The following is a 19,233-nucleotide window of genomic DNA, read 5'->3' as shown; positions in this document are numbered from 1 at the left end:
CGGCGCCGCCGCCATCCTAACGGGAAGCGGCCGTTCCGGGTGGGTCCCTGCCGCCGCCGCCTCCTCTTCCTCCTCCTCCTCCGGGGCTCCGTGGGTCGGGGCAGGGGCGCTCCGTTCCCCTGCTTCCCCCGGTGGGGCCCGGTCGGGCCTTGTCTGCGGGCGGCGGGGCCTAGGCCCAGGCCCCGGCTCCTCTCCGGCCTAGGCCCCGCCGGGGCGGCACCGACCGGCAGCCGCGGGCGCTGCTCCCGCCGGGCCTCACCCGGTTCCTCTCCTCTGCAGAAGCGGCCACGGTGACGGAAGATGGGGCGGGAAGATGACAAGGTGATCCCGGTGCGGGTGGCGCTGCGCTGCCGTCCCTTGGTGCCGAAGGAGACCAGCGAAGGGTGCCAGATGTGCCTGTCCTTCGTGCCGGGGGAACCGCAGGTAAGGGAGCCAGCCCCCGCGGCCCGGGGGTCGGCCTCGCCTCCCCGCCCCGCCCCGGGGTTCGCTGCTGGGGCCGCCTGGTCGGTGCTGTCTGCTCTCGTCTCCTCCCCAGGTGGTGGTAGGTGACGATAAATCGTTCACATATGACTACGTGTTCGACCCTTCTGTTGAGCAAGAGGAAGTCTTCAACACCGCTGTGGCCCCTCTCATACGAGGCATTTTCAAAGGTTTGTGGTAAATGAGGTCGCGCTCGTCTCTAAAGTCCTGGGGGTTTTGGTGGGCTCAGCGGTGTGGAAGGAGGCGCTGCTTAATTCTCCCTTGTAACTCATTTCTTCCTTGATCTTAGAAAATAAAATCCTTTGTTATCTAGACGTTGACTCCAGCCTCTAGTGAGAAGTGCCAGATCTTGCCAGTTTATGACCTGTTGTGCTCCATAGGGCTATAAAAATGAGGTGTGTGTGTCTTCACTGGGCCATTTTGGTTCCTGAAGCTATTTATGTAAGGTGGAATAGTTTTGTCAAGAGTAATACAAAGACTCTATAAGCATCCTATACCGTAAGCAGTTAGCAATGCTACTGCGGAGCTGGGATGACAGAGAACTTACACTGTGTCTCTGTGACTGACTCTAGTAAAGGATCAGAGCAGTCTTAAAAAAGAGCTGGAATAATGATTTTATCTGTGGTTTGAGGAGCTTTTCATTGACTTTTTTTTCTTTGATCTTGCTAACTGTGACCTGTACGTAAAGGCTGTGTAAACTGACAGTGAGGGACAAGGCTTTTCTGGAAGGATGCCATTACTGGAATGCAGCTTTTTGTTGTCAAAGTTTATTCTGGTTCCCATGTGGCCGCGTGATCAGGCACCCTTTGTTCCCCTAGGGTATAATGCAACCGTCTTAGCCTACGGACAGACGGGATCTGGGAAAACCTACTCTATGGGAGGCACCTACACTGCCAATCAAGAGCACGAACCCAGTGTGGGGGTCATCCCTCGCGTAATCAAACTGCTGTTTAAGGAGAAGGAGCAAAGGCAGGACTGGGATTTCATCCTCAAGGTTTCCTACCTAGAGGTAAAATTTGTTTTGGTTTTCAAACTATTATAAAGTTACGAGTTGCAGATACAGTGAGCTTTAATGAGGCCACATCCTTCAAGTAAGAGATACTTATTAAATCAAAACCTGAGACTATATAAGGCCTCGTCAGGAGCTGGGTTCTGAGTCCTAGATATCTCTCTGAAGGTAAAATGACTGGAATGTCACACAAAGTTAGACATGGTTTCAGTGTAACTGTACGTTGTTCTTGACGCAAATGGCTCTCTTGAGAGGCTGCTAATTCTGACTGGCTGCTCTGATGCTTGCAGATCTACAATGAGGATATTCTAGACCTGCTGTGCCCATCAAGAGAGCGAACTTCTCAAATCAGCATACGGGAAGATCCTAAAGAAGGCATAAAGGTCTGTTGCCCTCTTAGATATGGGTACACGAGGGAACAACGTGGCTCGGGATGAATGTCTTGGTCAAACAACTGTGACTCCTTGAGCGGTGCTACATATAGATCCAGCAATTGGTGATCCTTAAGTTTACTCAAAGGGTAACACCAATAGGGTTAGACATTCATGACAAAGCCACTTGCAAGTCCTTATCTGACTTTTTTAAGGGCTGATTTAGGTGAATAGCTGAGAATGTTGTACTTCAGGTCACTTCACCAAATTTCAAGCTCTGTTGCAAGTGTACTCTTCAGTTTGGCAGATGTAGTGTGCAACAAAGGGTTCCTGAGGGGAAACCGTTCGAGTGCTCAAGTGATTTTCTTGGCAGTTTTGTACAGATGTGTATTGTTAAAAAAAACAAACCACCTTGTGCTACTACTTGCTCTGTGTACTTATTTTGTACTTAACTTCCATCCGTGGTTGTGCTGCATTCATATGGGTTCAGTTTGCCGTGGTGGGTAAGAGGGTAATTAATGCTTTCTTCCTGGATACAGATTGTAGGGTTGACAGAAAGAAGTGTCAGCTGTGCCCAAGATACTGTGTCCTGCCTAGAGCAAGGGAACAATTCCAGAACGGTGGCCTCCACGGCAATGAATTCCCAGTCCTCACGGTCCCATGCCATCTTCACCATTTGCATTGATCAGAAAAAGAAAAATGACAAGTAAGTGTGACTGCGCAGCGGCTTCTAGCAGCTGTTAGGAGTCACGACTCAAAATTTCATATTTCTGTCATTCTGTCTTGGTCTTGGATGAACTCAGCTGAGCTACTCTTGGTGCAGTTCCTTTATTTTGCTCTCTGATATGAAGGATATTTTTTAGCCTGGTAGCTCAGCTGTAGTAACCACTGGACTGCTCCTTCCCTAACTGCCTGTTTACCTGAGAGAGTAAAGTAGCCTATTTCTGCCCCAGGAACAGCAGTTTTCACTCCAAGCTACACCTGGTTGATCTTGCTGGCTCTGAGAGACAAAAGAAGACCAAGGCTGAGGGAGACAGACTAAAGGAAGGTCTGTAGGAAAAGGACTGGAATAGCTTGGGCTTATTTCCGCTTAAGTTTTTTTTTCTAAAAGGACAGGAATTGGCCAATTGCTAGCTGTTGATGTAGCTCTACTCACTGTCATCTTTTTGTGTGCAGGCATCAACATAAACAGAGGCCTCCTCTGCCTGGGGAATGTAATTAGTGCTCTTGGCGATGAAAATAAAAAGGGTGGTTTTGTCCCCTACAGAGACTCAAAGTTAACGAGGCTGCTGCAAGGTAAGAGACTGGTGATGGTAAAGCTGAAACCTACAGATGCGCTTTAAATAACAAAGTAGCAAAAAACCCAACAGCCATACAACTGCTGGTAACAAAGGGATTGCTTCTGTTGGTTTAGTTTGTCTTCTCACTGAAGCTAGACCTCTTCCCTACTCTTTATTTTTAGGTTACAAATGCACTGGGATGGACTCATCTGTGAGTCCTGCTCTTTTCCAGTTCTGATGTGATGGGAGGAAACTAGGCAAATCCAGTGCATTTTTGGGGGGAGGGAGAAGGAAGATGAGAAGTTAAGTCTGGAAGCAGAGATCTGTTATTATAGCCGCTCACTGGAGGATATCACAGCCAGAATGAAGCTCGAGCTGTCTGTGCCCTCACTGTGCGTGTCATGTTTTTGTTTTCTTAGTCTGAATAGCTTCTCTTTCTGGTACTTATTTTTCAAGAGTTGCAATGGTCTTCTAATACATTTCATCTAAATTAGGCTTTAATAGGGGTATAGCTGTAGTAATGCAATTTACTGTGATTTTTTTGGTAGTTAAATAATTTGGTACAAAAAGTTAGGCTTTTCAGTATTTTCCATATCTGAAAATATCTAAAAAAAGAAACTGGATTTTGCAGAGCTGGATATGGGGCCCTTTTTTCCTGATCAAAAGTTTTATGTAGCAAATATCCGTTATTGTAGAACCAGAGGATAAAATGTCGTACAGCGTGGTGATCTGAAAAAAATATGTTCTTTTCCAATTTAAAGAGTTGTTGGCTGAGAGTGTGAATTCTGATGGCTGGATATCCATGGCAGTCTTGGGTATTATTGTGTGGGAGGACGGAGGGGAAAGCCTGAAAGAACTGTACTAGAAATGGCACACAGAAATTACAGTAATTACAGACATTGCTCAACAGGGCAACAAGATTACTGGGTATTCTGATGTGAAATCGTCGGTGCCTAGAGCCCAGACATAACTTTGAGACTTCAGTTCTCAAAAAAAGCTCTTTAGCATAGTACTGACTGTGGCAGAGGAGAAAGTAGATGACAGTGACACACAGCTACAGCTAGCTATTTTCCAGCTGTAGTTGTCTGACATTATCATCTGCTTTCTGTATCTGCAGTTAGATATCTTCTAGCTGTAGTATGGAGGAGCACTCATGTAGTCTTAGGTATCTTAATGATATCTTACTGGCCGTTCTTGCTCTCAAAGCATTCATTTTGCCTTGTTTTCCTTCTCAGATTCTCTGGGTGGTAACAGCCACACTCTCATGATTGCCTGTGTAAGCCCAGCGGATTCCAATCTAGAAGAAACTCTAAATACTTTGCGTTATGCTGACAGAGCAAGAAAAATAAAAAATAAACCAATCGTCAACCTTGATCCCCAGGCAGCTGAGTTGCATCATCTGAAGCAGCAGGTACTGGGTGCTTTCTTCATGTGAGAGGAGTAGCTCTGTCCTTTTGGTACTCAGCTCAGTAAAGAGCAAGCAAAGGCATAGGATGCCTCGCTACACAAAATATGCAAAAGATATTTAGTATGTATTTCTCTCTTGAGAATGGTAGCATTAGTGTGATTTACATTTCCTTTCCACTAAACGAATCCTTGCCTGCCCCTTAGGCTACAGGCAAAAATAGAAATGCAGTGATGCTTGCCTTGCCTGTGTCCAGCACAGAGTGGGAAGTGAGGAGTGTTCCTAAGTGGACAGCTTCAGACAGAAATAAGTTGCATAAACTAGAACTGATTGAACGCAAAGCTAAAAGTGCGCAAGGGCTTGTTTCCTGACGACAGTTAACCAGGCTTGCTGTGCTTGCTTGACAGTAGGCGTGTGATAGTCTTTCATGCTGCCTCTCCAAAGAAAAACTCAGTAGTTACGACAAAGGATCTCAACAGTGTTCCTTCAGCCGTCTAGTTACTAGATGGGAGAGATTTGAGTAGTAATTTTTTGTCTTTCTAGGTACAACAGCTACAGGTCTTACTGCTGCAGGCTCATGGAGGGACCCTCCCCGTGTCTATCAAGTAAGATTTGTAAATTAATGCTTAATATATCTGATGGCCATCACACACCAGCAAAGGCTGGAGATCTCCTTTGCTCCATGCAGTGCTGTAAAGCGAGGACAGAGCAAACTGGTTGCTTTCTAATAGGATCTGGACAATTTTTTTCTCCTTTTTTGTTCTTTTTGCCATGCATGCTGAAATTCTATGCATGTGTTTGGGTCATTTAGTTTTGAAGCAAACCCCTTAGGATTGCAAAAATCAGTTATAAGAAGTATGACAGGAACTGAGTAAGAATCTGTTCCTCAGACGCGTCCATCCCTCTTTTCTTCCTCACCCCTCTACCTCTGAATGTAGGGCACCTCCATCTCCATTCTTTTTAAAAGCACAAAATGCAGGGAGGAGTTGGATTGTGTAGGTGTTGTCTTCTGAGCATGTTTCAAAGCCCAAGTACGTGCTGTTTACAGACTTGCCATTGGTTACATGGCATTACTGTTTCAAAGGGTCTGCCTTCTTCTCTTGCAAATGTCTACTTTTGGCATGCTGTATTACTTATTTTTTTTAAATTCAGATTAGACTTCCTTCAGTTATTTCTGTTCATCTGCTACAACCTACGTTAGAAGTTATTTGGGAAACTTGGAGTTAATTTCAGTGTTATTACAAACCTCTAGCAAAGTCACATTCACCAGCAAACTGGTCTTTGCTGTTTCAGTAGTATGGCACCGTCGGAGAATCTTCAGTCCCTGATGGAGAAGAACCAGTCGCTGATGGAAGAGAATCAAAAGCTGAGCCGCGGGCTGAGTGAGGCTGCTGGTCAGACAGCACAGATGCTGGAGAGGATCATTCTGGTAAGGCTGTTACCCAGGAAGGGCTTTAAGCTGCATGACATCTCTAGCCAGAACCAAAAGTCTTCCAGAGCCTGTCTGAGCCTACAGGAGTCTGATGTCAGAGGGGAAAAATAGGCCTGAATCTTTCAGATTTTCTGTTGCTTTAATTTTTTCAATACCAGCACTTGCACATGCACACTCTCTCTTCCCTCTTCTCCACTCTGCTGTGCTTTGTTTTGATTCACTGCAGTGTCTATTCCTGCAAAAAAGGATGTTAAGTCTAAACAAACTAGTGGTGATGATCATGCAAGATTTTTCAGTACCTTGATTTGCCACAGACTGACAACATATCTTTTGCTACAAATAAATTAGCTGTTTTCTGGCTTCTTATCTTGCTTTTGCTACAATTCTGTATAATTCTGACTTCTCTTAGACAGAACAAGAAAATGAGAAGATGACTGCCAAACTAGAACAACTTCAGCAACACGCTGTGTAAGTCTGTTTCCACACGCTACTCGTTCTAAGGAAATGTTTTTCAGCATGAAATGTTTCTGTTGGGATAAACTGGATACAGTCAATTGTGTTTGTTCATCTAGAACTCATTTGTATGTTCCGTGGGGAAAGCTGTTTCTTATTGCCATGTGTGACACAAACATGCCATGTAATACTCGTGGATTTACTCCTATATCTGCATTGCAGGTGCAAGCTTGATCTGCAGAAGCTGGTAGAGACTGTGGAAGATGAGGAACTGAAGGAGAGTGTAGAGGTGATTCGCAGTCTGCAGCAAGTGTTGGTTCAGTTGCAGGTAAGACAGAATCCAGGGAGAGAAGGATGCGTGCCAGGCGAGTTTACTAATGAAACCTAGGATTCTTCTGCTCATCTGCTGAGCAGTGGATTCCACTCTGCAGAAACCTTGCTTAAAGAATTACAAGTATTAAATGACTCTTGATATCCACTTCAAAACAAGCTGTCCTGCTGTGCTTTTAATGCTGCAAAAAGGCCACTTGTGCTTGAGTGGGGAAAAGGAAGAGTGTCCATGAAAGAATCTGATAGTGGGAAATTAGCATGGATTTACAATCCAAAAGTTGGGAGTTATAAACTTGGTAGTTTTAATGCGCAACCCAAAGTGTCGGGAGCTGAAATTGTTAAATAGTAGTTGCCAAATCTTTTGTCAAATTGAGGAACTTCTCTGTTCTCCCTTGCTAGGCATTCCCTGTCTCCCTGCTTACTCTTGTGAGGAGCTGGCTGTCAGTGCTAGAGTTCAGGGAAGACTAGAAAGAATGCCTTGTCCAGCTAGTCTAGGAGGAGTGTGCTCTCTTTACTTCGGGAGGAAGACAATGGCATCCTCTTTCCAGAGGCAGCTTTCTGAACAGAGGAGAATAACATTATGCTTTGTCACCGTAGGCCAACAGACTCTTATTACCTTCATTTTACTTAATTTTGGTAAAAAGTGAAAGATTTTCTTCTTTGTCCTACATAGAGTGAAAATGCTGCTAGAATGGAAGCTGCCGCTGAGATGGCAAACTCTGAACAGGACACTACAGCTGTAAGTGAGAGGCGTCCAGCAGTGCAGACCTTGACAGGGGCCTGGTTTATCCCCTCATCACTCTTTTGTCTGGGTCCTTATGCTAGTTTTCTAATCCAAATCTTTGCTAAATAATGTGTCATTTTTGTATGCTCTCCCTTTCTGCGCCCTTATTTGCTCAATGTGTTCCAGATCAATAACCTGTTCTCATTTCTGAATATGTAATTTTTAATGTAAAAAATGAATTTCAAGTGTTCTGCAGAAACTGTGATCGCATAGTTGAAGAGCTTTCGGCTGGCCTCTCCAGCTCATTGCTGTGTCTCCTCCAGGAAGCAGAAGTGGGCCAGGATAGCAAGAGATCCTCGAATGACTTCACCACTCAACATGCCCTCCGTCAAGCACAGATGTCCAAAGAGCTGCTTGAACTGAATAAAGCCCTGGCTCTGAAAGAGGCACTTGCCAAAAAAATGACGCAGAATGATAGTCAGCTGGAGCCCATTCAGTCCCAATACCAGGTAATCTCTTCGGAAATAGTTCTTATAAGGCTATGTTCGGTTTCTTTTTTCCCAATTAACGCAGTCACTGTGTGCTGAGAAGGGAAGGGAGAAGATCTGTCCTCTCATGAGCATGTTCTTAAGTCTGTCTGTTTCCTTAAGCTGGGTCACTAGCCCCTTGGACATAAGTGGGAGGAGTTACTACAGGTGTCAGCGTAGAAGGTGAGGGGATGACCATACCCAGCTATCTACAAACAGCTCAGCCACCAGAAGACAGTCTTTGCCCTGAAATAAGCTATTAGCCACTAGCTGCTCTATGTGAAGCAGCCTTATCTCGGTGTGGAGTTTCAAGATTTTTATTTGGAGGCTTACTAGTCTTGTCATTTCTAGACTAATATTAAAGATCTGGAATCGGAGGTCATCAGCCTGCAAAAGGAAAAGGAGGAGCTGATCCTTGCTCTGCAGATGGCAAAGAAGGATGTCAACCACGCCAAGTAAGAGTGACGGTGCAAGCTGTGTGGCTTACAGCGCTGCAAATTGTGTTAATGCGTCTGTGAAAGCTCTCTGTCTTGCACTTGCTTCAGCTATTTGTAAAAGCTCTTCTTTTGCTGCAAATGCATCCTATTAATGTGCCATGTAAGTTGTATGAGTTGCAGAGTAGCCTGATGGGATCAGTGGGAAAGATTATAATACACAACTTCTTCACTTTTTGTAAGGTGTCTCTAAAACGGGAGAATGCTTGTTTGAGAAGAAGAGTAACTAGGGGGGCTGTTTTTAAAGTGTGATTTCTTTACAGACTGAGCGAACGGCGTCGGAAGAGACTTCAAGAGTTGGAAGGGCAAATTAATGAGCTGAAGAAAAAGCTGAATGAGCAATCAAAGCTCTTAAAGCTGAAAGAATCTACAGAACGCACTGTCTCCAAACTGAACCAGGAGATCAGGGTAAACTAACCCTAGCATGCAGTTCTCGGGCTTGCTCCAGCGTAGACAAAGCAGCTTCCAGCCAGAAGACACTCACACTTTTGTTTTATGAGCCCGAGGCTTCAGTTTTTGGCGAGAGTCCTTTGGCTACCTGACTACCGTTGCTGATGTAATACAATAGGCAGGTGGCTCTTGAAACTTGGAGGAATAAAATAAGTCCAAGGTGTCTTCTGGCTATTCTGATAATTTATTGCCTCAGTCAAATCACTTGAGTTCTCTTTTATTTCCATGTGTATACCATGCATGTGCTTGTCTTCCCTTTATACCTTCAAACATTAATTCCCAGGTTTTAGCACTTAGAAAGTGTCTTAGGCAGGTACTCTGAGTGGGCAGCACGTTGTAATGTTTCCTATCTGCCGCTCCCCACCTCTGACAGACACGTTAGGGGAATGTAGATTGAAACTACCCAGAACGCAAGTACAGGCCAATTCTTCCAGCCACTTCTGTTTTTCAGGAAATGAAAAACCAAAGGGTACAGCTAATGCGTCAAATGAAAGATGATGCTGAGAAATTCAGGCAATGGAAACAGCAGAAGGACAAAGAAGTGATCCAGCTGAAAGAACGGGTGAGCAAACAATAAACCCCCAAACCGTGCCTCCCTCCAAAGAGTGAAACAAATAATTAAAGTGTTTGCTGCAAGGCTTTGTTTAACTAGCAAACATCTGAAAAACATCTGGGAAATGCTTTGAAGATAACCGTTTGTTCATCTGGTTGCCACCTTTCACCAGTTGTTGTAAATGGACTCGCTTATGTCTGGAGATCTTAAAGCTATCAACACAGTTGTCATGATTCAGTTCTAAAGCAGAAGGCAAAAATATTTAATATTTTAAGTATTTAAAGTTGTAGGGTTTGGCCACGGAATGGGAGGTATTTAAACTTTCAAAGGAATATTGAATCTGCAGGTAAACAGAATCGTTAATGAAATCCAGCTGCTTGTAGCATTCAAGTGTAATGGACAGCAAACATCTGTACCTCTTGAGTGCTGGTCTCACAGGAATTCTTACTGTAAGAAGTTTGCTCCTCAGTACTTTGGGACGCTAAGCTGGTTTGCTGTCTCTTACAGCCTTCAGGCTCCTAAACCTTTTTAACAGAAAGTGGGGTCTCACTTTAAGCCTCTCAGCCATTTCCTCTCAGAGGCATTACAGAGCTTAAGCTCGTAATGATCAATGAAATCATTATCCTGAAGCACTGGCATTGCAGAACAGCACATGTAATTATTCTGTTCCAAGAAATGTGACACTGGGCATAGGTATTAATGTGACATGGGATTTTTTCCATCTGTCTTAATGTTATTTCCCTGCAGGATCGCAAGAGACAATATGAGCTACTTAAGCTAGAACAAGATTTCCAGAAGCAGGCCAATGTACTTCGGCGCAAAACAGAAGAGGTAAGGAGCCAATATCTGCTAGAAGCTTCTGAGCAGTTCCTAAAGGTTTGCAAAGTGTGGCTGGAGGTTGTAATAGGATGTGCAGAAACTTCTTGGAAGCTCTTTGGAGGTCTGGAAATAGGTGCTTCTCCCTCTGTAGAAAAATGCTATGCTTCTGTCTTGTAGCCTTGGAGGGAATCTGGTTAAATCTGCTCCTTAGAGAGTAAATTACCCTTTGAGCATCAGGCTGCTGTGGCAAATCTATTACAGATACCCAACCTAGAAAGTGTAGAATGAGCATGGATGGACCATCACTTTGCATGCTTTCTTCTGCTTTTAGGCCTGAAAGCAGATTCTCTTTAAACCAGGAATCTCAGCAAAGGAAGCTAAGTTAGGGATTCTAGTCTTCGATTAATCCTAAAATTTTGTTAACCGTACGCTCTCTTCTCATTATTCCATTGGGAATACCTCCTGTTGTCAGCCACTGCAGATTAAGTGAAGTACCTACTGTTCAGCTTTCATATAAAATATTTTGCAGGCAGCAGCTGCTAACAAGCGCCTAAAGGATGCTCTACAGAAACAACGGGAGGCTGCAGACAAACGGAAGGAGAGTCAAAATCGGGGAATGGAAGGAGTTGCTGCACGAGTGAAGGTGGGCGACAGTGTTGTGCATCCCAACAAACAATGGGCAAGCTTAGCTGTGTTAACTGGGTAGGTGCTGCTGGGGTTGATGGCTGGAGAGCAGAGGGGAGGAACATGGAGCTACATTACAAGGGAGGCAATGTGATGATTCAGTTTATCTGTGAAGGGATTTCGGAGAAGGATTCAGTCCTGAAGGTGAGACTATAGTGAACTGCTATACTGATTTTGGTGGGTTTTGTTTTTTTTTTTCCTTTCAGAGCTGGCTTGCAAATGAAGTAGAGGTTCTTGTTAGTACTGAAGAGGCTCGACGGCACCTTGCAGACCTTCTGGAGGACAGAAAGATCTTGGCACAGGAGCTCCTTCAGCTTAAAGAGAAGAAAGAGGCTGGGGAAAACCCGCCTCTAAAGCTTCGGGTAAGAGAGAGGGAAATGCCGCTTTTCCTGTCCTCTGACTGTTCAGCTGGTACTGCCACTTGCTCTTATTCGCTCCTATTTGACCTCTTCCCTCGGAAAGTAGGGATGGTGATGGTCCCCTTTCTTCCAGAAAGGGTTGATGATGTTACTGTCCTCTGGCATCTCAGGGAACAGAGCTGCTGATGTAACTTGTTACTTCATCTGATGGATGTGAGTGTATGGCTGAAAAGTCTGTAAATGCACGCAAGACTGACCTTTCATTTCTTCACCTCTTGCTCGCTTTGTCCATTGCTGTAATTCTTTAGAGACGCACCTACTCCCTCGCAGATTTGCAGGCCTCAGAGATGGACCTTTCCATATCAAAGCAGATAGAAAGCCTGGAAACTGAGATGGGGCTCAGGTAAGGCAGTACGGCAAAGCTGATTGCACAACCTTGCCTCCAAGTTTTTCCTCATCTCTATCTACAACTCTTCTGTGAAACAGAAGAGAAAGTAAAATAACTTATACACTGTCACTAAAAATTATTAAATGAGAGTATATGGTTTTCTGGTTTGATTTTTTCAAAAATGTAGGGGTATGAGGACACTACTTAGTCACTGAGACAGCTTTGTTCTTAGCTGTTTGTGAGCATCTCTGTACGTGGGAAACACCACATTTTAAATGGAAGCGTGGAGGGCAGGAGAAACTCCCTGGTACAGCACTGCAGACTCTAGCTGCTGTACTAAGCAGTCAAAATGTTAACTTCAGCACTTTTTGTCTGGTATTCTGGTAACAGTAATTTCAGCCCAGGTTTTCTCCTGTGTTGTGATCTCAAATACATGTGTTCTCCCAAAGGAGTGCCCAGATAGCGGATCTGCAGCAGAAGCTCTTAGACGCAGACAACGGAGATCGTGCGAAACAGCGTTGGGACAGTATTGCAACAATTCTGGAGGCTAAATGTGCTTTGAAGTATCTCCTTGGAGAAGTAAGATCTGAATTTTTCTATTTTACCACTAAATCTACTTAGCCAGGAATTGAAGGAGGTGACTAACAGGCTGACAGCAGAGATGAATTCAAGTGAAGCACTCTTGTACTGGATGAGCTTTATTTCCCTCAGAACTTCTGATTAAAATACTCTACTGTAGATCACTTTGCAGAGTGAAATCCAAAAAACAGGGAAGAAGGAAATGGAATAGACATGGGTCTGGAGATAGCAGCTAAAGCTGTGCTTACAGAAGGCTTGCATGGAAATCCTAAAAGGGAAGAGAGAAATTTCAGGAGTGGAAGAGAAGAGAAAGTACCTTAAAATCCTTACTGAACAAACACACAATCTGCAAGGAAACCAGGGGGCCACTCTCTGAGGTCAGAGTGGAAGCAGTGGAATGGATGTTGGGATGGGAGAAGCTCAAGCAAGACTGGGGGTAGGAGAAGAGCAGGAATTGGGCTAATGTGGAATCAAGGAAAGAGCAACTGAATTACAGAATCATCTATCAGTCCCCGGTGCCTGGAAATTAAAGGAAAAGCATGAAGGAGCTAATATGGGAGACCATTCATTTTTGGGGTCCCCCCAATATTCAAATTTAATGTGCTACAGGAAAGGAGGTTAATTTAGAACTGTTAGCAAGAGTTCCTGCTCTCTGTTTTGCACTTCCACACTGTCAGATGTCTAGTTCAGTATGCCCCACCCGGTGTCCTTGTTGCTGGTGGCCAGCCCAGTTCTTAGGGTGGCTGGAAGTTACAGAAGTGCTTTTCCTTCAGACTGAAGCATGTCTGCCCCAACAGATGTCATGAAACGTGGAACTTATCAACCCCAGCATTCATCTTGCTTTTGTCTTTCAGCTGGTCTCCTCAAAAGTGCAGGAAAGCAAGTTGGAGAGCAGCCTTCAGCAGAGTAAAGCCAGCTGTTCAGACATACAAAAGATGCTAATTGAGGAGCGAAATCACATAACAGAGATGGAGGCTGAATTCCAAAATCAGCTTCTGGTGCAGGAACAACACCACCAGGAGAAGGTAAAACATAAGCGACAGAAGTCTCGAGAGCTGCTGTGTCTTGGGGCTCTGACTCCCACATCTGCTCAGAGATAAAGGCAAAGAGGGATCTGTTGCTGTATATCTGGTCAAGATTTATTGGGCTCTTGCAGGACAGCTAACAAAAGCCCAAGGACTCTCCCTACTCATCTTCTGTCCTATGCAAGTTGTTTTATTCAGTAACTTTGTGCAATGCTTTAAGTGAGGATGTTCCACCTGAGCACAAGACTACTTTTAAAGTAGATCAGGGTGGAATCACGCTGGAAGGGGCAGAAAGAACCTTTCCAAAATTGTCAAGGCCTTTGCCTGAGCAGCCAGATGTCTCCTGAGGAATTCATGCCTGTTTGCTATATTAACTTGCTTTTAGGTTCTGTACCTGCTTAGCCAATTTCAGCAAAAAGAAGCAGCGGAGAAGAAGTTGGAAGACTCACTAAACGAGCAAGAGAAACAGCTACAAGAGCGACTCAAGTTCCAGGTAGGGTGTCTGGATGCGGCTCGGGGCGGGGGGGTGTGCTCCTCAGGGCTACGGAATAGTAGCTTTGGAGCGAAGAAGGTGCAGCAGGATTGAGAGCACTTCCATTTGTAGCCAAGATGGCTGGATTCAGTTGGTTGCAGGGGATAGTTATACAGGTTTGAATAAGCCTGTGTTTTTTCTCTTACCTATCTTCTGCCATTAAATAAATGTAAATGCAGCAATGAGGCCTTCTGCAGTCTCACCAGCTCGCGCAAACTTCTTCCATGCTCTGAACACCTTTAGTAAGGATATGCAACGTGCTATTACTAAACCTTTGCTGAGCACAGCTCCGCTGTGGAAGGGCATGTTCAGTGATGTATCAAAGCAAAATCAGTCCTAGGTGCCCCTAGTTTGGATATAAGCCTTAGAAACAGAGGGAGGTTTAGATCTTAAATGGTCACTCTGAGAGGATCACATTTTCTCCGTTGTACTGGCAACGTTATGCATAAAACAAGGCGGTAGGACTAATGATTTTCCTGATGAGTCAGAGCTGATCTTCTGGTGGAGAATACAAAGAAACACCTCTGGTGTTGCAAGAAAAATCCAAATGGAAAAACCTGTCCCAAACAATTGCTTGTGCTACCGCCACGTACACCTGTAGATTTCATCTTGTCTTGCAAACAGGAGGAAGAGCTGGAGAAAATGAGGGAGATCTGTGAGAAGAACCAAGAACTTCTCCATGAAAACGACACTCTGAAACAGGTAGAGATCTGTACAGACATAGGTCGTAAGAGCTTCTCTGCAGTTGGGTTAATGTATTCTGCTAAGCTAACTTCTGTTCCTCTTAACAGAAGCTGCTGCTTCTCCAAGTGGCCAGTGGACAGAAGCTCCGTCACGTTCAGAAAATGCCGCCCGAGTCCCCAGATTCTTCTTTTGACTATATTCCGCCCAAAGTAAGGATTCTGCGCACCAGTTCTCACGCTCGTGTTGTACCTGGTTCTTTTCAAAAGTTAACCTTGGCTGTTAACCATCTTGGTCTCTTTCTCCCAAGCTGCTTTTTACACGACATCCTGTTTTGCCTGTTCTCTGCTTCGAACTTAAGGTTTCTGTTTTCAGAACCCTTCTGAAACTAGTTTGCACTAGGTTTTCAATAGTATTTTTTTAACAAAAGAAAAGCAAACAAAAACCAAACCCATTTCTTCAGTCTAATTATGTCTTACTCTGTATCCTGCTTAGTAGTCCAGATGTTTTCTCTGTAGCGTTTCCAGTCTCTGAATCATGGAGCAAGGCATCTGTCAGAAAATTTAATCGTTGCCTCGCAAAAGCACCGAATCTTAGTGCTGGGAGGAATAAATGATCTAAAACATTTGTCAAGACTGTGACACGAATCTATTAATTTTCCAAGGATTTCTCAACTGCTTGTTTGTTTGTTGTACACAAACTAGCAGTTTAAATTGACGGTTTTTAATCCTAACAATTGGATCCTTTGTCTCCTCCCTCGACCCTACAGCCTTCCTGGCTGTCTGAGAGGAACAGGGCTGTGGTGGTGGGACTCTGAAGTGCCTTAAAATGTAAACCCACTGTTATTTCTCCTGGGACCTCAACCCTTGTAACCTCTGCGTGTAGCCAAAGACTCGCCGGCAAACGACAGCAAAGCCCCGTGCGCCAGTCCCAGAAATGGACGTGGAAGAGCTGTTCTCTCCCTCCGAGGAGTCTGGAGGGGAGATGGAGGATGCAGACTGGGTTCCAGTGAAGGCAGTCAAAGGAGCAAAGAAAAGCGTGATGGGGGTAAGATTCGTTACCTCTGACTGGTTATTACCTGCAAGGGAATCGCTTGCCTGTATCCCTAAGGATCCAGTATGTGTCCCTGTGTACTGTTCCAACTGTGGAGTACCGCAGCTCCTAGTCCTGGCAGAAGCCTCAGCCTCCATCTTCTCTCTGTATCGGTCTGCTGGGCCTGAAGCTCCAGCCTGCTGCTCAACCTGTTCCCCATGGGACGGAAGAGGTGATGTGAATGTGCTGGACACAGGTCCCTGTGACCCGGTGGGCCTGTCTGGGCTTGAATTGCTGTGAAGCTAGACCCCCGTTGAGAGGTGGTGTTCTTCCCCTTCCACAGAGGGTAAATTACTGCGGATTTCACTCTTAAGTGAAAGCTTATGAATTTTGAGGCCTACCTTTAGTTCCTTTCACTGCAGCTTGCCAACCTGATAAACTCTGAGCTGCAGTACTGCCCATGGTTTGGTTTTTGGGGAGCTCTTTTGGGCCGTGTTGCAGGAAGAAGGGGTTGTGCTTGACACTTGGCTCTTCCGGGTTTATTTACGTAGCCCCGTGTAACTCCAGTGCAAGTCAGTGCTCGGCTCAGAGCTGCAGCTTGGAGCAGCTGGTCCGTGCCGTCTGCTGCCGCTCCACGCGCCCAGGCCAGCAGAGATTCATTGCTCTGGGTGCCGTGAGGCAGCCAAACTGGGTCACCTCCGTCTGGATGGAGGGCCCTAGGTATGGGGACTCCAGTTTGCCTCCTAACGCGTAACTGTCAGCTGGTCTGACTCTGAAACTTTTTGGATAACTTGGAGTCAGAGGCTGAGTAACTGAAGATGCTTATCTCGAGGATACTCAAGCAAGAGCTGGTGGTGTAGGTGGAAAGACTTTGTTTTCCTGGGATGCCGGACTGACAGGGAAACTTAAATAAAAGGTTCACAGCAGCTTGGGGATGGTGCTGTCCTTTAGGTTGCTTCAGGTGTTAACAGCTGTGGCAGTCTCGGTGCAGTCTGTAAAACACTGAACCTCTTTCCGCACGGAACTCTTCTCTCTCCTCAGTGCTCCTGCAAGGGCCGCTGTGGAAACAGGCAGTGTGGCTGCAGGAAGCAGAAGGTGGGCTGCACCGAGGGCTGCAGCTGTGACTCGGCGAAATGCAGGAACAGAGAACACGAGTTTCCGGTGAGTAGCGCTGCGTTCCTGGGTGTGACGGCGCCTGCGCCCCACGTCCAGGCTGCACAGCGTGTTTAAGCAGAGCTGGCTGAAGGGATCGGCGGTTATGCATTTACACTGGTAAATGTCAATGGTGTTTATCTGTGCTTGTGGAGTACAAAGATTTCCACTGGTGTTCTAGGCTCCTGCACTAAATAGAGAAATGCGGGAGGTGTCACACAAATCTACCTACTGTCAGTTGTCAGCCCTGAATCTGAAGACAAACAATATAAGTCTTTCTTTTGCACTTAGTAGATCAAAATTGTACCTTTGGCTTCAGATGGCACAAAAGCTTAACTTATATTCAGCTTTTTTCTTTAAGAACAGAAGGGATCTTTTTGGGGAGGGAGTTGTAGCACCAGGAAGGTTCATGAGCAACTGGCGTTCATTAGAACTCTTGCTAGAAATGTCTGCCTTGCTCTTGTATCTTAGAGGCTTCAAGCAGAGACACCTCCCACGGTAATTCTTTAATTATTGACTATTTTGTGAAAGCAGTTGCCTGACAAAGGCATCTATATGCTGTACTGTAAATTTACTTGACAGCTGGAGAGGAGGTGGCTTAGGGACCCCCGGTATGGTGGGGAAGGAAGGAAGGGAGGGATATTGCAGAAGTGCCTCAAAATAGTTCTGCCCTCAGGATGCCACGCGGTGTGAGGACCAAACAAGGGATTCTGAAGGTTCCTTCAAACTCGAAGACCCCACTGAAGTGACTGCAGGGGAGACCTTCTTTCAGCCTGTGTGCATCACACCGACCATGAAGGTACTGCCTGGCGGCGTGAGAAAGCACGGGGGCTCTGGCTGTGCGCGGCGTTTGCAGCCGGTGATAGGCTGCCGCTAGAAAAGCCTGAACAGACTCGGAGCTGTCTGTACAATACAAGCCAGATTTTATTTTAAGCGAGTCTAGACATTGACCTGGATATGCAGCCTGGCCGGCTTCTTCCGGGCAGTGACCCGCTCCAACATTGTCTTCCTTGCTGTTCTGGTAGGTCCTGAAAGACATCACAGACCAAGATGTGTTCCTGAAGAAGCCCAGCACTGCTGCTTCGCTGCTGGTGAGGGATGAGGAGTCCCAGGAGAACCAGATACCCTTTGCAAAGAGGAAGAAGAGAGTGCTGAGCAGCAACACCAGCTTCTTTTCGGGTTGCACTCCTATCAAAGAGGAGCTCGACTGACGTGCCCAGCAGATGCCCCGTCACGGGGTTGTACTGTGCTTCGTTGGACCAGGTTGCTGCGGACTTTTTAAAAAGTGTTGGAATCTCCTGCTGCAGCGAAAGCCTGATGGCTGTCGTGCCTGGCGTCAGCACGGGAGTCGAACACTGGTTCTTGCTAATTGTGTCCAGTTCTTTGTAAATATTTCTATGTGTCGGACTTGGGCTGATGGTAACAAACTCCTTCCTCTGGAATTTCCGTAGTGAGTGGAGGTGACTTGTCCAGGCTGCTCTTTCCAACTGCCTTCCTTGGCCGGAGCTGTGAACGTGTTGGTACAGTTTCATCCGTAATCTTGAAAGAACGCTGCATTTGCACTGGAAATCTGGGCACTGTCTCTTCCCATGCCGCATCAGCAGCTGCTCCAGGCTGCCGCGGGAGCCCCCTTGGTGCTTGGCCCGGAGGAGGCACGGCCTGAAGTCTTAAACGAGCTAGCAGTGCGAAAGGGCCAGTGTCTGTTCGCTGCGGGGCCCTGGTCTGTCCTTGTTCAATGGAGTTGTAGGAACTCGCTAGCCATATGTGAATATTGTAGTAATTTTAACTTGGTTTTGTAGCTTTAATAAAATAACTACTAAAAAAAAAAAGACTCTTAATTTTAAGTTTCTGTGTACAATGTGCCATACGGCTGCTCTGGGCTCCCCGCAATTAAAATTGGTCTCAAAACTAATAACTACTGGAGCCCTTGTGCTGACCGGCAGTGAGCTGGGCTGTGCATCTCTGTCTGGCGTAAAGCAGGCGCCCCCACCGCAGGCTACTGCTGCTTTCCTGTCCCTTCATGGCTACTGCCCCCTGATTTCTGGGTTCAGCATGAAGAAAAAGTAACAAATTACATTTTGTTTGTTTGTTTGTTTGTTTTCCTCTGATAGTAAAATAGTGATAACCCAGAGCTGCGCTCTGGCTTGCAAACAGATGCGGCGTTAGCACGGTGCCCTCCCTGCCTGCTGAGAGCCGTCTGCTTCCCCTCAGTTACGTGGCTCCTGCCTCAGTGCGAGCGGAGCAGGCTTTTCTGCACAGGAGCTCTTCAGGCATGCCTTTAATAAAACAATAAATAGCCACATGCTTTATCTAAAAAGCCTTAATTAGTACTAACAGGAATGAGCAGCGTCACTTCCCCTTCCCTCTGCGACAGTGCTGTATGAGGAGTGGTCGGAGCAGGGGTCTCTGCTCCCTCCTGTGCGTTTGCTGTAGAAGGGGCCTTGGTGCCGTTTTCACGGGTGAAACCGTGCTGG

General features: G+C 45.9%; 1 protein-coding gene across 1 annotated transcript; it reads left to right on the top strand.

Moving 5' to 3' along the window:
• The first annotated feature begins 8 nt into the window (after positions 1-8).
• Positions 9-18,469, top strand: KIF4A (kinesin family member 4A). Its single transcript, XM_086756588.1, has 31 exons — positions 9-39; positions 280-423; positions 536-650; positions 1,299-1,489; positions 1,780-1,872; positions 2,400-2,566; positions 2,814-2,908; positions 3,037-3,156; positions 4,376-4,551; positions 5,089-5,150; positions 5,839-5,974; positions 6,387-6,445; positions 6,653-6,758; positions 7,434-7,499; positions 7,808-7,993; positions 8,363-8,466; positions 8,769-8,913; positions 9,407-9,517; positions 10,256-10,339; positions 10,857-10,970; positions 11,218-11,373; positions 11,679-11,773; positions 12,208-12,337; positions 13,192-13,362; positions 13,748-13,855; positions 14,519-14,596; positions 14,686-14,787; positions 15,461-15,622; positions 16,649-16,768; positions 17,436-17,558; positions 17,785-18,469. Exons 2-31 carry the CDS (start codon positions 301-303, stop codon positions 17,968-17,970), a joined length of 3,684 nt encoding a protein of 1,227 aa, XP_086612714.1. The 5' UTR covers positions 9-39; positions 280-300; the 3' UTR covers positions 17,971-18,469.
• The last annotated feature ends 764 nt before the right edge of the window (positions 18,470-19,233 follow it).

The sequence above is a fragment of the Chlamydotis macqueenii genome, chromosome 11 (genome assembly GCF_036417535.1).
Source record: "Chlamydotis macqueenii isolate bChlMac1 chromosome 11, bChlMac1.mat, whole genome shotgun sequence".
Classification (NCBI taxonomy): Eukaryota; Metazoa; Chordata; class Aves; order Otidiformes; family Otididae; genus Chlamydotis; species Chlamydotis macqueenii.
This window is presented reverse-complemented; position numbering and strand designations above follow the sequence as displayed.

Coding starts and splice junctions, on each gene's coding strand:
- KIF4A (XM_086756588.1), top strand. CDS start 301: ATGGGGCGGGAAGATGACAAGGTGATCCCGGTGCGGGTGGCGCTGCGC. Junction 8,467..8,768: donor AAGGATGTCAACCACGCCAA/GTAAGAGTGACG, acceptor ATTTCTTTACAG/ACTGAGCGAACGGCGTCGGA. Junction 11,374..11,678: donor ACCCGCCTCTAAAGCTTCGG/GTAAGAGAGAGG, acceptor GTAATTCTTTAG/AGACGCACCTACTCCCTCGC.